Source organism: Barbatula barbatula (genome assembly GCF_947034865.1).
Source record: "Barbatula barbatula genome assembly, chromosome: 1".
Classification (NCBI taxonomy): Eukaryota; Metazoa; Chordata; class Actinopteri; order Cypriniformes; family Nemacheilidae; genus Barbatula; species Barbatula barbatula.
The window spans coordinates 19,762,122-19,778,677 of NC_136766.1; the positions used below are offsets into that span (position 1 = coordinate 19,762,122).

The 16,556-nt window shown below is 37.9% G+C and overlaps 2 protein-coding genes across 2 annotated transcripts; one reads left to right on the forward strand and one right to left on the reverse strand.

The window, feature by feature from the left end:
• Window positions 1-2,223: 2,223 nt before the first annotated feature.
• cilp (cartilage intermediate layer protein, nucleotide pyrophosphohydrolase) lies at window positions 2,224-9,382 on the forward strand. Its single transcript, XM_079483695.1, has 9 exons — window positions 2,224-2,331; window positions 3,086-3,237; window positions 4,217-4,279; window positions 4,393-4,662; window positions 4,822-4,989; window positions 5,352-5,666; window positions 5,872-5,980; window positions 6,257-6,414; window positions 6,503-9,382. Exons 2-9 carry the CDS (start codon window positions 3,174-3,176, stop codon window positions 8,851-8,853), a joined length of 3,498 nt encoding a protein of 1,165 aa, XP_079339821.1. The 5' UTR covers window positions 2,224-2,331; window positions 3,086-3,173; the 3' UTR covers window positions 8,854-9,382.
• A 68-nt stretch (window positions 9,383-9,450) lies between these two features.
• Window positions 9,451-16,448, reverse strand: eif3jb (eukaryotic translation initiation factor 3, subunit Jb). The gene is made up of 8 exons (XM_079483811.1): window positions 16,287-16,448; window positions 16,095-16,189; window positions 14,711-14,774; window positions 14,427-14,518; window positions 14,206-14,314; window positions 11,289-11,468; window positions 11,058-11,131; window positions 9,451-10,962 (listed from the first exon to the last, which is right to left on the reverse strand). Exons 1-8 carry the CDS (start codon window positions 16,306-16,308, stop codon window positions 10,828-10,830), a joined length of 771 nt encoding a protein of 256 aa, XP_079339937.1. The 5' UTR covers window positions 16,309-16,448; the 3' UTR covers window positions 9,451-10,827.
• Between the last annotated feature and the right edge of the window lie 108 nt (window positions 16,449-16,556).

A 16,556-nucleotide genomic window follows, 5' to 3' on the forward strand; every position in this document is an offset into this window, starting at 1 on the left:
CTCTGTTCATCATAGAATGAATGTAGCTGAATCTTTGTCAGCATAACTAGAGCAGAGTTAAATTATTTTTTTCAAGTAATTTTATACTTTTACAATGAAAATTTGCTGCTTATTACTGTAATTTACTATTTTTACAGCACTTATATGTTAACATTATGTCAAATACAACTGTAAAATTACAGAAAATTACAGTTTTTTAAAAGATTATTACATTTACATTTAGGCATTTGGCAGAAGCTTTTATCCAAAGCGACTTACATTACATTATCCTATACATTTTACGTATCTGCAATCCCCTGGGATCGAACCCACAACCTTGCGTTGTTAACGCAATGCTCTTACCACTGACATATGTCGCCATGTAACATTGTATTTGAAATTAAAAGGACAATTCGAACATTCATTTGATTTGTTCAATAGTTAGAATTTACACCTGAGAAGTAAAATTTTAGGTTATGATAAGTGAGGCATTTTCCAAACATGCCAATTTACGCAGACCGTTTCGGAAGAGGGCATTAAAGAGACAAGCGCTACAAAGAATTGCTGCATTATGGAAACAATTTGTTTTTTAAACTTTGAACCATGTAAATGTATTAAAGCAAAAATACTTTACTAAGCACCATGACTAAAATAATAATGCAGGCATTATGTACTCTACATAGGAACTTGGTTTTAATTCATTTGTTGCACTTTTTACTTCATCAATTCAAGACAATTGAGTCCTGTGTACTTTGTTGAATTTCGGTAATGTACCAACTGCCCATACTTGCCCTGAGTCCTTGTCTGTTTGCCATGCAACAAATAAACCTTGTGTGTTTACTTGTGTTTGTTTATCTTTCCACTTCCTCTTTGTGTGCCAGCCTACAGGTTCTGTCTTGCTCAATTATCGCAAATAGAGGTCCTTTGAAGAGCAGCAGTCCACCTTAAAATGGTCTTCTCATAAAGAACCCTGTAAGCTTACTTCACAGAAGATTACAGTGTACCGCTGTTACTAAACTGCTGCTGATGTGGGATTGGAATCTTAAAAACACCGGAAAGTATTAGGGTCTTGAAAATGGTATAATGGCAGTACTGTGTTTTTAGACATTTATGCCAATACTATATGGTTCCTTGGAGCATTTTTAAAATATCAAGCTGCATAAATATTTTAATCATACAGTACCATAGTATTAACATAGCAGTTAAAAGAGATAAAAGGGTAAAATGTTTGTTGGCAACAAAAAAAACTTGCTCTATAAAGCATCTTTTACTGTCCTGCTGAAATAATTACAAAACCTACCACAGGCTACTGAAGTAATATGTTGTTCTAATGACCTCACCCTTTTCCAAATTGCCTTAACACAGGAAATGTGATAGTCAGTGTCCAGCAAACATGAGGTGAGGTTTTATTCATGCTGGGCTTACATGTTGCTGTTAAAAAATGATTTAACTGGCCTTTGGACTTTTTATATTCAGACCCATCTTTACACACTGTACAACAGTATCAGTCTGGATTTTTTCTACGTGTTTTATCGCCTTAGGGCATTTACATTTTTTATTAATTTAATTGAATTTTAAGAACCTTGTACAGCTGTAAAAATGTATCCATAGGGTGTGTTCTGTTGCATCTGACATCATGACTGGACGACGCCGCATATTTTTGTTGGCTCGTTGTGTTAACAAATCTTTCATATTGTTTATCAACACATTCAGAAGACCATGGGAGAGAACACGCTGAATCATTTGAGACTGAGTCACCGAAATAATTTGTCTCATGTGTTTTTAAATACATGGATGTCTTTATGATCAGTTATCTAAACTGTTGATAAAGGCGAGCTCAGAAAAATAGCTTTCTGTGTAAATGTAGCGAAACTAAAGTGAAACATGAAACACCCAGCAATGAATATCTCAACGCACCGCTGACACAACTGTAAATCGTTATGTAAAAAATCTGTGTGCGTGTCTCTCTGTGGCTATTTGTTATAAAGAATATTGACATCTGAAAGCCTTCAATCACAAGATCTGTTTCTTTTATGATGTTGAAAGTAGTCTATAAGGACAATAGAATTATCAATGATTATTGCTTTGAGGATGTTGTTCCAGGACAACCCTCACTCAGACATACGTGTACTGTACAGGAGCAGAGAGACAGTGCTGAAGTCATTTTGTTGTTTCTTGAGAATGAGAGCCAACCCTGTGGCTCAGGGCTGAGCTATATAAGTACCAGACAAAGACCTGAACTGCACATTCAGTCTCTCTCTGTCTTTCTCTCTCCAAGTGTTTAGCTACTGCTCTGTTAATACATCGCAGGAATAGCAAAGCTGTCCATTTCACAGACAAACAGTTGCTTTGGTAAGATATCAAATTCTTATATTTTAATTGTCTTCCCTTTTTGGTATAAATATATGACATAATTTTTTTTAGATGATATAAATTTGATTCCGTTGCTAATGCTTTTCAATGGTTTCCTCCAATTTATGAGTTTTTCCTCTCACAATTCAATTATTTTATATTTAGTGTGTCTTAAACTTGGATTTTCTTTAATATATATATATATATATATACACACAGTATTTAAACACCTTCTCCTTATCGACTGTGCAATTGCATTGTGAAATATTTTATATAATGTCAAAATCTAACACTGTGATAATAAATAAATATGGTGCATTTGTGTGTGTGTGGAATCTGTCTAGTTCTGGGTTTTCTGGCAGGATGTAGAAACAGTTGTGCATTCCCTTGATATACTGATGACTCTCACAGATGTGATATTTGAGAGCAGCTAAAACATTTTAGCGCCTAAACTTTGTCTCTAAAGTAAGTTTATCTTGCCTGCTTTAACAAGATTTTACTGTTGGCAGGAAAACTGCACAATTAATTATTTCAGCCTCTCCAACACTCATAAGGTTTTTTTTAAATGTTTTTAAAGTACACACATTTTCTCTGGTAAATTTTTATCTTGTGAGATTGCCAAAAGTGTATAGCCAGTAGATGAACAAAGGCGCATTATGGGATTTCCCACAATATTTACTCAAATGAAAACACTGTGGTCAATTTCAAACAAATTGCAGTTGCTTATCTTCATTTTCTTCTCCGATTGGCACAGAATTGGCACTGGCTTGACTATTCTTAGTGTTGAGCTGTGTGTGAGTGCTTCGTTTCAAGAGGTCAGAAGTCATTTACAAAGAGCCAGGATGGGCTTTCTCTCGACATGGACCTTTCTTCTATTTCTGTTGGGAATTACATGCACCACTCAAGGTTTGCCCGGCTACAACCCCTTTAAACACGCAACAACAAAAACATAAAATGCCATAATTTCATTAGCACATTTCATACTAGCCCCTAACGCAATATAGTTATCTGGCAGAGGCAGAATAATTTCCGCAGGATTTTGACAGCTGGCTTTAAGTAACTTGACTCTTCCAGTTCCCCCGACCACTACAATAGCAAAACCATTAATGAAGAAAAGGCAACATTGTTCTAGTGTCCCCATTATATCCAGAAGCTGGGATGTTTTGCAAGACAGCAGCCAGAAAAGCCACCTGTCAGCAATTGCTCAAGTGTTTTAGAAAACAACTTGCAGAACTCACTGTTAAACTGGGATATGACAAAAGGTGTTTACACAAAAATACAAATTCTGTCATCACCCTCATGCCATGAAACTATGGTTTTTTTAGTTGCTGTGGTTTTACTAAAAAATAGCTTCATTGGAGAATGGTTACTATAGAGAAAATGTTGAATTTTTAAATTTGAAATGATTTCATACTGTGGTTTTACTGCAAATACCATCCCTGCTGAAAAAAAATACACTGAATTTGTGAATTAGAATGAGATGTTTCTATTAAATTCCTCTTTGTAGTGTGTTTTGGGTTTTATTCCAATATGATTTATCATCCCACCAATAGAACCCATCACATACAAGTAGAAAACAAGTATCCGTGCAATACAATACCCATTATAACCATTAAATCCATTACATTTCTGTTGTATTTTGTGCAGGGTTCTATTGTTTTATTTCAGCAGGAATACTTCAACTATAGTTACTTCAGTAAACTTTAGCATGTGCCTATTTCACTGACAGAGACATGAAAAACACTGTGGCACCAGTACGGTTGGTTAACCTAGAAATACATTTACATGAGTGTCAGTGTTTAACAGGCTTCACATTTGTAAGAAAAACTAAGAAACTGTGTTTGGATTCCAAGATGAAAAAGATTAACATTTGTTTTCTCCTTAGGGATAAAAAGAAGCGTCAGGAAAAGATCAGAGAGACCAAACCCAGCTGTGTACTCCAATGAGGGTAGGTTTATATTCATGTTTGACAACTGAAAAAATATCAATATTCAAAAGCTGATTTAAACTCCTTGCTGATTAATGGTATTAAAATTAATCAAAACCTTTTCCTGTGACCAGATGACTTTGAGTGGACCACTTGGTTTAATGTCGATCACCCTGGAGGGAAAGGAGACTATGAGAAGCTGAACGTCATAGCATTTTATTATCGAGCTCGTGTGTGTGAGGTTCCTCGAGCTCTAGAAGCACGCACTACTGAATGGATGCCAGCTCGCAGCACCGGAGAAAGAGTACATGCTGACCCAGCCGTGGGCTTCTGGTGTATTAATTCTGAACAGCCTGTGGGTAGAAACTGCTCAAACTATGCTGTACGCTTCCTCTGTCCAAGAGGTAAGAAAATTAATGTTATGTTTCAAAGCACAAATCCATGCATCATATTACCATTTTCATGTATGAAAATTAAAGTATGCAAAAGCTGAATGTATTAGAGTTACTGTAAGATGAGATCTTTTAGCACTTTTTGAGATTTATACAACTCTTTACATTCAGATAAGCCATTACAAGTTGAACCAATATGGGGTCCATGGTCGGACTGGAGTCCATGCCTGGCTCATTGTGATCAGGTGGCAACACAGCATCGCTCTAGAACCTGCAATTCCAAGCAATGCAATGGGCCAGCTGCCGAGACCAGAACATGTGAAGGGCCATCCTGCCCAAGTAACAAATCTGAATTTTCTTAAAGAATATAGTTGACTAGCCAAGTACAATTCTGTCCAAAACTAGTCAGATACACTTTATGGACGGAAGTATTGCAACGCCCCTTTCTAATGAACAGGTTTTACTATTTCAGTGAGCACAAATGACTTGCAGGCTTTGAGCCAAACACTAATTCCCAAACCCATTAATGACTTGTACACAATGGTACAATAATTTCAGAACAGAAAAAGGCTTTACCAAAATAGTATTGGGGCGTCCCAACCACTTCTGGTCCATACAGTGTTTGTCAGAAAAAGAAAATCAGTGAAAGTGCTCCTTTTATAATTCTGCATTACAAGTTTTGTTCACCTTTGCTTCTTCAGGGTGTGATCTGCATTGTGTGATGGGAAGTGTAAATGATCAATGTGATGGCTGTACCTGTAAAGATCACACAGTTCTAGGCTCAGTCCGTAGCGCTGGTGGCCTCCCTGCTCCCAGAGCTGCCATTCTCAGCACTGATCCGAGCCCCCGACTCCTCACTGTTACCGATCACAATGGACATTTTCATATCCCTGGAATCTGCCCTGATGGCAACACTACTTTGATGATCAAACTGCCGAATCACACTCCACGAAAAGTCAGTGTGCCCCAAAGCACTGAACACACCTCAGTCCTCCATTTGAAGCTGGAGAGAGCAAGTAATAATCCTTTCAATATTTGTTAAGAAAACTAGACAAAATACAAAAACTACAACTACAAAATAGATGTAGTTAGCCACCAAATCTATTCTTTAAAGCTTTACAGAAATAACCCAATGAATGGCAAACTACATACTTTTTTTGTCTTTTCATGATGCATTGCAATAATGATAGTAAATGCAATATTACTAACTGTGTTCCTCAGAAAAACTCTATGTGCTGAAAAATCCAGAGAACAAGGCCAGAAAGGAAGGTCAAACTGCTGCTTTCTGTTGTAAGGTTGATGGTTTACCTGAACCAGACAAGTATGAATGGTAAGTTTAAGCCTTCAAAATAGGAATAGATGTTTGCTATGCAGTTTCAACATAATAAAATCTATTTTGATGACAGTAAATAAGGAAGGAGACAGCCTATTTAATCTGCAATATAATCCTTATAATTAGTATGAGAGGGTTCATACGTAAAGGCAGGTTTAAAGAACCAAGCTGACTTGAACACATTTCTCAAAACAGTAAAATGTCCCCAAATCCTGGCAACAACAAATTATTCCGTTCGAAAATACAACTGTAATCAATGCGGTCCATCTACAGGTTCCACGACGGTTCTCTGCTCGACAGGAATCAATATCAGTATGACAAGACATTGATTTTGAGGAATCTTACTTTGGACCAGATGGGAGAATACTACTGCAGAGCCAGTAATGAGAATGGGGCCATCAAATCCAAATCAGCCGCCCTCATAGTCACTGGTTTGTACATTTATGTATCTATACACATTTTATATTAATCCAACGTTTAGTTCTCATCTGTTGTTTCTTAATCTTTTTCTGTGTTCAGGTCAAAATGAGCCATCATGTAAACCTACACCTGATTCCCACCTGATTCGCCTACCACATGACTGTTATCAAAATGAAACTAACTCTTTGTACTACGACGTGGGAAGATGCCCTACATCCACATGTACTGGGAAGCTAGATAATGGCATCCGATGCAAAGACTCTGTTTCCTACTGCTGTGGAATTTCAAACATGGAGGAAAAAGAGATTAAATGCCAGGGATATCAATTACCAATCATGGTAGTGACTCAGTGTGACTGCAAAACATGTGTGGACACAAAATCTATTGTTCGTGGACATGCTGTTGCAGCAGACACAGGGGAGCCAATGAGGTTTGGACACATCTACATGGATGGCGTAAGAGTCAGCCGAACGGGATACAAAGGCACGTTTTCAATCCAGGTTCCTAAAGACACAGAACGTCTAGTTCTCACTTTTGTGGACAACTTGCAGAAGTTTGTGAACACCACAAAAGTACTACCATTCAATACTAAAGGCGGAGCTGTGTTCCATGAGATCAAGCTACTGAGGAAAAAGCCACCTGTGACCATTAGCTCAAGGGAGACCAATATGCTAGTCCTTGGGGAGGTAGAGGGCCAGGACCCCATTGCTGAGATCGAGATCCCACCCAACACATTCTTTAAAGAAAATGGAGAGGTGTTCATGGGAAATGTCAAGGCCAGTGTGACATTCCTTGATCCTAGGGATATATCAACAGCAGCGGCTGCCCAGAGTGATCTCAACTTCATTAGTGCAGAAGGTGATACTTTGCCCTTGAGGACTTATGGAATGTTCTCTGTAGACTTCAGGGATGAAGGAGGCGAGTCACTCAACGCTGGAGAGGTGAAAGTACGTCTTGACACAGCACAAGTGAAGGTACCCGAGCACTTGAAGACCATGATGCTGTGGTCCCTTAATCCTGAAACTGGTTTGTGGGAAGAAGAGGGACACTTCCATGCAGAGAAAAAGCAAAGAGGAAAAAGAGAAGAGCGTACCTTCCTCATAGGTAACATGGAAATCCGTGAGAGGCGGCTGTTTAACTTGGATGTACCGGAAAACAGAAGATGTTACGTAAAGGTGCGGGCATTTCGAAGTGACCGGTTTATGCCAAGTGAACAAGTTGAAGGGGTTGTGATGACTTTAATAAATATGGAGCCCACACCAGGGTTTTCAACCAACCCTCGGTCTTGGGGTAGATTTGACAGTGTCATCACTGGCACAAATGGCGCGTGCCTTCCAGCCTTCTGTGATGAACAAAAAGCAGATGCGTATTCTGCCTATGTCATGGCTAACCTTGGTGGAGAAGAGCTAGAGGCAGTAGCATCATCTCCAAAGTTGAATCCAAGCAGCATTGGTGTTCCACAACCTCATCTGAACAAACTTAACTACAGACGTACAGATCATGACGATCCCAGAATAAAAAAGACTGCATTCAGCATCAATGTGGCCAAACCCAGGTCGAACGCAGCTGAAGAAGCCAATGGTCCAATCTATCCATTTGAAAAACTTAAGGAGTGCGAGGAAGCTCCATTCAATGCAGCTCACTTTCGTTTCTCAAGAGTTGAAGGAGATCGCTACGATTATAACACAGTACCTTTCAATGAGGACGATCCAATGAGCTGGACAGAAGACTACTTGAGTTGGTGGCCAAAGCCCATGGAATACAGGGCCTGCTATATTAAAGTCAAACTCAACAGCGCCCACGAGCTTAACGTCCGTTCTCGCAATATGGGAGGTACACATCCAAAGACCGTCGGTCAACTGTATGGCATACGTGATACCAGAAGCATTCGCGACATGGACCAATCAACTGTTTCTGCCGTGTGTGTGGAATTCAAGTGCAGCGGGATGCTCTACGACCAGGATCGTGTGGATCGCACCCTCGTAAAGATAATTCCTCAAGGCAGCTGCAAAAGAGACGGCGTTAACAGCATCCTACAAGAATATTTGGTAAACCACCTCCCACTGGCTGTCAACAATGACACAAATGAATTTACTATGCTTGCACCCCTGGACCCACTGGGACACAACTATGGCATCTATACAGTGACTGATCAAGACCCCCGAACCGCCAAAGAAATTGCGCTAGGACGCTGTTTTGACGGTACATCGGATGGTACCTCTAGAGTCATGAAGAGCAATGACGGCGTGGCATTGACATTTACCTGTGGCGCTAAGGAGGTCACTAGACAGAGCGTATTCCAGCAAATGCAGAACTCACTGGGTCAGGCTACAGCTGGAAGTGCACGCCAAGGAAGAGAAAACAGGAGACAGAGAGGCAGCTCGACTGTGGCTCGCAACAGTAGGAGGAGTACTCGTAATCCGTACATGCGTGTTCAAACTGTTGGCTAATATTCCAAGAACTTGAAATATTACATAAAACCAAAAGAGCTGCTCTTAGGGGAGTTTTTTTCAAGTTCGGCTCTAGTTTGTAGAGTTTAAAAACGTAAAGAAAAGTGCACATGGATTCAGTACAAGTCATTTAGGCTCATAAGGGCAAATGCCATGTTACCTGACCAATATCATTATAGACTTCATTGTTTGTAAAGCGTAAAGTAAAGAATTACATACACAAGTAACAATTTCACCACTAAATGCTTTCCTGTAGCTCAGTGGTTAGAGCCACTGAGCCCGATCACGAGTTCCCTCACTCGTGAACAATGCAAGTCACTTTGGTTAAAAGCGTCTGCCAAATGCATAAATGTCTTTCAAAATACTTACAATTACTGTATGTATTATAAATCTCCAGTAGAACATTTGCTTTATGTAATTTTTCACATGTATTTTCTTTTCACCTGTACTGTGGTAAATTGTATACTACTTAAAATGTAAATAATATATCGATTACATACTTGTCAAAGACAAAGCTGTTGAACATCCCAAATGCACCATTTATCATTACCATTGTCCAATTTCATAACGTCTCACAAAAATATCAAGTGAATCATTAAGACCAATTAACTTTTTTTAATTGAGTAGAAAGTTAAGGCTTAAAGTCGTTTTTATTAAAAAAAAGTTTTAACAATCATTACTCACAGCAAAAGACTAAGTAAACTCTGTTAGTACGCTGAATAGTGAAAAGCCTGACTTATTTGGCTGAATTTTAATTGTAGACACCTGTAGAAGATATTGTATGGTGAAAAAGGGTAAACCTAAATTATAAAACCCCACAGAGTGTAGCTAGTAATGATTAAAATCCACAAAGTGCAAAAACTTATAAAGACGGAGTAAGGGATTTCTGAGACACTGTTAAACATTGAAATCCGACATCCAAACAATGACTTTCATAAATAGTTGCTAGATGTCTGTTCTCCATGTGTGTTTTAAAAGATTTACTATATCCACACAGTCCGAGCAGTGTAAGTAAGAGGAAAGAACAAGTGGATAATACCATTTCACACAACAACGTAACCTCCTCAACAGTAAAAGTTGTCCCACTTGGTCATGATGGTGAAGAAAAAGCATTCATTATTTAAAAAGCAGAGCAATGAAGCTTGGGTGTTTCTTTTGGCTAAGGATGTGTTTGTTTGGGTGTCGATTTCAAATATCAACAGTTTCTCACAAATTGCTTGACGCACCTTTAATCAGTTGATTCCATGGAGCAATGCGAAGTTCATTTTAAACAATGTGAAAAAACAAAAAGGTGCTTTACTCTAAAGAGATCTGTGTAAGGTCCAGGTACAACAGATTAATTATGCTTGGTGTTGGTTTTGTTGCACTTTGCAAGTGTCTAATACCTATTTAGTCGGTGTATTACTTCTGTTCTTTATGCAGTGTTGACACAATTGTTGATACAATGGCAAATGCAAAATATTCTCTCAAGTTTGGGAATCTTAATGCTGTGATACTGTTTGTAATAGCGTTTAATTCTGCAAGAAAAACCACCACACTTGCAGTAAGTCTATTCATGAAAGAAATTGTTTGCATAGAGCATCACATTTACTTCAGTGTAACTGAAATTGCACAGCTTTAAAAACATGTCACTTTCAATCAAAACTCATCTTTTTCACAGAGTTATCTATAAGGCATTGACATTATTGTTTAGGCCAATAAGAGGAGACACCTCCACAGAAGTCCCACATCATATCGTCTCTGTTTTGGAGATAAAAAAGATTCCAAGGTCATCTGAAGAAATTTGCTTTGCCTACTTGTCACCAAGGGACAATAGGGTGGGTGATAGCAGCTTTTCGAGGACTCTGTCACCACTCAAAACCAAGTAAAAAGGGTTTATACGTTGTCCATTTCACTCCAATGGCACTGAGTAGCATGAAGAGTACAGGGGTGTCTGGGAACTGTGAGAATGGGAAGGGAGACAATGAACCTTTGTCACATGAAGTCATCATATTCATTGGCGAAGCCACCATCAAAGGCACCATAATCATCTAAGTGGTCTTTCATGTTTGCCTTTAAACCACCACCAGGGACAACACCTTTCTTCTTTTTCTTGTTTGCCTTCTTTTCCTGTGGATGAATTGAGATTAATCTTTTGACCATAAAGAATACTGCACTAGGAAAATGACATTTGTGTGACAGAAAAACTTCATAATTCAACTCACCTTTTCTTGTTTTTGTTTTTCACTAAGCAGGACTGACAAAGAGTTACTTATTTTCTTCAGGTCATCTACTTCCACTACTCGAGACACAAAACGAGAAACATGCTTATAAACTGCACATAGTTTTGTTTAAGTTCAACATATAATCTTAATACCAAAGAAAATACTTTGAATAACCCCAATGTAGAGGATGTCAATTTTGAGAGCCATACTCAAATAAATGTTAAGACTTACATGAAACACAAAGCTCTCTGAACAGTGACTCCAAAAAGTTTGAATAATGCACAGAGGTTTCAAACTGTGTAATCTTTTCTTTCAGTAATTTTTCAAACGCTACAAAATCTTCTTTTGATGAGGGGCACATGGCTTCAATTCCAGAGACATTGTTTGTCACATTAACAGTAGTATCAACGCCTGAAGAAAGACAGCATGTTAATTGATAATAACAAATTGGCTTGACTTCAATACACAATTAAATCAACACACAGAGATCTGTATACAAGTAAACAGTACATAACATCAGATACTAGTCCGAATACCATTTTTGGAGTGTCAAAGCTTCGTTAGTAAGGGCCCGCATTTCCATGGTTTGCCCTGTGGGGTGCTATAGCTCGATAACCAATCAAGAGGCAACACAATAGAAGAACATGCAGACGAACATGTGACGATTGCCAAAGAGAGATTTTTGTATCTTACGCCTATTTCGCCTAGCATATAAACACACCTTCAGTCGGTTTATTGAAAGGCATGTGTGTAATGTGACAGAAGTGCATCTTTAATGTGATTTTAAAATGCATCCAGTGTCACAGAGCGAGCGTTTTGCAGTGAGGGAGATGAAATATACCGCAAACTCTTTCTTGAGCTCCCAAAAACATGTTTTCTTAGAAGCTGAAGTGTTTGATTTAAAATGCTCCATCTGTACCTGCATAGACATCCTGGCTGAATAAACAAAAGAACCCTGCCCAAAATACTATAGAAATAGCTATAATGGTCTTATGTCTATTGGTACGTGAATTGTAATTGTGGGAATAATGCCAAAAACACACTACAAATTTTTTTATAACGGTTTTAATGATTTAAGTTTATGGTTTATAATAGTATTTCAATGGAAACCATTCAAATATCTTCGATGGGATTTATTGGGATTCTATTGTTTTTTTTCCAGCTGGGGTAGACTATATTTATCTTAAATAAATCATGTTTAGAATCATTAGTTATTATTAGAACATCATAATTTGAAAATCTATAGTATGTGCAGTTGTTTACAAAGCAGTTAATATAATTTTAACGTTAAATAGTACGGAACTTCCCTGTATAGTTTTTACATCATTAGGTTAGTTTTTCCTTAAGAAATAAATTATTTTACATTTTCATTAATGTATTTAGCAGATACCTCTATCCAAAGCGACTTAGGGCATTCAAGCTGCACATTTTTAACCAGTATGCACTCTATTTGGATATATAAAGTAGGTTCTTAAATTGAAATTGAATCAAACTGAATTTTGGATAAAAATTTCAATCTTAGAAATCAAACTGTGAAATGAGTCAATGCTCTGCCTTATTAAAAACGCAGTAGCAACAGTTTGACTTTTGATGGAACACACAAACCTGAAAGAAATTTCTCCATTCAGTTGGCTCAAAGTTCACTAAAAAGCTATTTTCAAAAGCTGAAATAATGTCCTTGTTTTATTTATTAGTTTAAATAGGTCAAACTCAATCTTTTAATGAACTTCAAAAAATGAATAATCTATCAAAACCTTCAGATTAAACTGCAAAAAAATAATCGATGATTAATCTAATAACCGTTCTATTATCAAAATAATAATTTGTTGCAGCCCTAACACGCAACATGTTCAGAATTTATAAACTAAAGAACAGCTGTAAACAGAGCACCTCATTTTAAAATAGTTCCATTCTGGTTTTAATGGCAAATTATATTTAGTTTAGTTTCTGTATTAAGTTAATTTAGACAATTTTTGGGGAGTATTTTTTGTTTGTGGTTCAGGTGCTAGTTACAAAGTTTCATTACCAACTGCACGGGAGTGTGGATTTAAATGCACACATGAAGGAGACTTAATATAAACATGAAGTTTAGTTTTCAATGGTATATTAGATGGATTTCGTTTCATTTCTTTATTACGTTAGTTCAGAAAAATGTTTTGAGTATTTCTAGTTCGTTCATCAGCCACAGATCGCAGTTTGATTGCCAACCACGCAAGATTTAAACGCATGACGGGCATGAGTCTGTTTAAATTCCTCATTAAGCTTCAGCAGTCATCTCAAGAAAAAACTGTGGATATGTGCGACAGTGACATGCAGCCTGTGTCCTTACCGGGTCCCAAACTGCTACAAATGTTAGGTCTTTCAGACATGCAGCGCTGCGCAGACCGAACAGCGCAAAGCATCTTTCATTAATTGCTCTTATGTTGTTTTGATAATAAGTTCAACAAATAATAAATCAAACTACCATTTGCATAGGCGTTCTTCTTACAGAACTCATGTGATTTTTCAAACATGATGTGCTGTTGTGGTAGGCCAGTTCCAAATCGCATATTTGGCACACTGCCTTTGGCTGTGTCTTGATCAGCTCCCTTGCTCCGAATCAATAAATTGCGTTCACTGGTATGGGCATTGGTAAGAACCCTGGCTCCCTTCTCATTGGGACATCGTTTACTTATTTTACTTAAGTAACATCGCGTTTCATGAAGTTCATCGAGTTGGTTCCTACGATTTCAGGTAAACGTCTTGTGTCATTTGTCACGTGATTTCCGGAAAGAGAACATGGGAACCATCAATTCTCCCTGGTTTGCGGTGTTTTGTGGGAATTTTAAGAGATCGAACGTTTCAGTGCACTGTTGACAAAAATGGTTGACTCCCTGGTCAGTGCTCTGTCTACTGAACAAGGGAGCTGTCTTCTCTTCCAGATTAACTAAATCTGGATGGTCACTCATGGGTGATTCATATTCAAGCGAGCATGAGAACCGCATCGCAGAGATGCCAGGTGTTTGAAAAAAATTTCATTTGAATCTCAAAATTGAAAATCGAATGCCAACCTACCGAACGCATATTTGATTAATCGAATATATAACATACCACTAAATAATTCATAAATGTCTGACAGTGTATGCAGTGCACAAAACTTGACTCTTACCGAAAGCCTCACGGGCCAATTCCAGGTCTGCCTCCTCTTGCAACTTATTCAGCCGCAGCTTCTCTGCTAGCTGCTCCTCTGATGAAAGTTCTTTACTCATCTGTGTTTCCTGTATTTACGATTAATAACAGAATTTATAAACATTGTTTAAAACATGTAAAATCATTTATATTAGCTGTTAGACATTTGCAATTAATTATGACAACTGATATTGTTCTTACCTTATTTTTCAACTCTTCTAGCTTTTTCATTTCCATGTTTTCTTTCTCTTTTATTTTTGCGCTTAATTTTTTCTTCTCAGGAGGTTTCACCTCTATATGATGGCAAAAATAAAGTTATTAAGGGGACTTGAACACAGGCAAACAGTAAAATAACGTTCAACTTGAGTCTAGAAAACTTTCAGTTTAAGAAATACGCCTGCCTTTGAAAGGTGTATATTGGTGAATTTGACCACTACATCTAAAAAATGAATAATTTTTGGAATAAAAATAATAAAAAAGAATACCCGTTTTGTTCTGTTCAACCTTCTGCACATCCCCTTTCTCCTCTTCTTCATCATCCCAGTTATCCTGCAGACAAAGAGGCATGGTATGATACCCATAGCTAAAGGAATAATTGGGTCAAGCAACCATTTCAGAGCAATGTGAGGTTGTAAAATCACATATAAAGAATTACATTAATAATTACTTCATAAATGTTTGTGATTGCTTGCCATGCCAGTTAAAATAAATATATGGCTTGTGTTTAAAACACATACAATAGAAATTAATCCTTTAATCTGCAAAATATCATATTAATTCTAATTATGAGATGTTAACTTTAACAGATGATTTTCTAGTAGCAGAAATCAAGTTACACAACATCACTATGCTGTATTTTTCTAGAAACGTGCAAATTCATTTTCCATGACTTTCTGAACTCTAAAAGGCTTTGACACCGGGTTCACCCATATGTAACCAGCTACACAAGGGCAAAAGCTGGTCTTTTCTAGCGCCAAAAAACGCCGATCATTCACGACAACGCACATTTTAGCCAGAGAAAGCTCCAGCGCGCGCTTGGCGTCAAAAGGAACCGACGTGACGCGGTCAACGCGTGAGGTCATCGCGGCACGGCACCAGCTGTGTTCTAAAACGCGAAAATTACAAGAACTATTAGGCGTGACCCAAATTCAGTACAAAAACCTTATAAAAAGAAGTCAAATAAAGGAAGGTAGTAAGTTGCGAAAACAATTAGTACCGTCACACTTTTTAGACCACGTTATAAAACTGTCATTTTGGGAGCCTTGCTACTTTATTCATAACTTGCTAACAGTTACTTAGGATAAATAACGTGTTATGACTCAGCAACATTTACCGGGATGGCATACAAACAAAAACCTGTCACTTTAAAAACAGCGTGTGAAGCTGTTAACGATGTTGTGCACGTGGCCTGTCACTTTCTGCTTCCCAGAAATGCGTTCACGTTTACCAGCATACGACACGAATACAATACGCATAGACAATGTTTAAACTTTGATGTACTGTCATAAATAACGTATAAGTTGAACTCATTTGTCATTCTCGAGGCCTTTTATGAGTGCCAACAAATAAGCTCGTTTTGTCAAACTGGAAACTAACATTTGCTGACGCAGACACGGTCACCATACGTGACAGTACTTCAAGGAAATGAAAAACACGCAACTAGATACAGCTGTGTGAATCTTTATATAAAACAGGCCTTATCTAGGCTAGCTAAAGCTAAAAATACACCTCATAACCAAAGGTTATCTGCTACGTTAAGTCATACATCGTTTCTCGAAAGGCAACGAGTCAGAAATTAAAATAAATAAAACAGGGCAAGCACTCTGTTTGGAAGATAAAGTTTGTATTACACAAACATTAGCAAGTTACCTTCACGTCTTCGTCTTCGTCCTCGCCTTCCCACTTATCCACCAGTAGCCCGGCGGCGTTTTTCAGCGGCTCACATGGCTCGAATTGGTCAGCGTCTTTGAGAAACAAAATAACATAGTTATTTATGCAGTGTAAAATCAGGGACAAAAACTCTGTCATACACGTCATCTAATAGGTGTCAGTAATACGTACCCCAAGAATCGGAATCCGCCATCTTGGCTAAGTGTGAGTTTGTTAAAGTACTAGCGGAGAGAAAGCATGTGCACTGCTCTGGTGTGCGCGGCGCGCGCTGTCTTCATGATGACGGGATACCAGATGACTCGAACAAATAGTCATCTCACAGCGCCCCGACACGGCTCAAAAGAGATATTACACTTTTCTCATATAGTATTACTTTATTTCTGATAATTCATGAAGGTGAGCTTTGCACAACAATAGCAAACAATACAAAATTAAAATACG

Excerpts from the sequence above, each read along its gene's own strand:
- eif3jb (XM_079483811.1), bottom strand. The coding sequence starts at position 16,308 with ATGGCGGATTCCGATTCTTGGG. Across the intron at positions 14,775-16,094 it reads ACGAAGACGAAGACGTGAAG|GATAACTGGGATGATGAAGA; the intron begins GTAACTTGCTAA and ends CTTTGTCTGCAG. Across the intron at positions 14,519-14,710 it reads GGTTGAACAGAACAAAACGG|AGGTGAAACCTCCTGAGAAG; the intron begins GTATTCTTTTTT and ends GCCATCATATAG.
- cilp (XM_079483695.1), top strand. The coding sequence starts at position 3,174 with ATGGGCTTTCTCTCGACATGGACCTTTCTTCTATTTCTGTTGGGAATT. Across the intron at positions 4,990-5,351 it reads TGAAGGGCCATCCTGCCCAA|GGTGTGATCTGCATTGTGTG; the intron begins GTAACAAATCTG and ends TTGCTTCTTCAG. Across the intron at positions 5,667-5,871 it reads TTTGAAGCTGGAGAGAGCAA|AAAAACTCTATGTGCTGAAA; the intron begins GTAATAATCCTT and ends TGTGTTCCTCAG.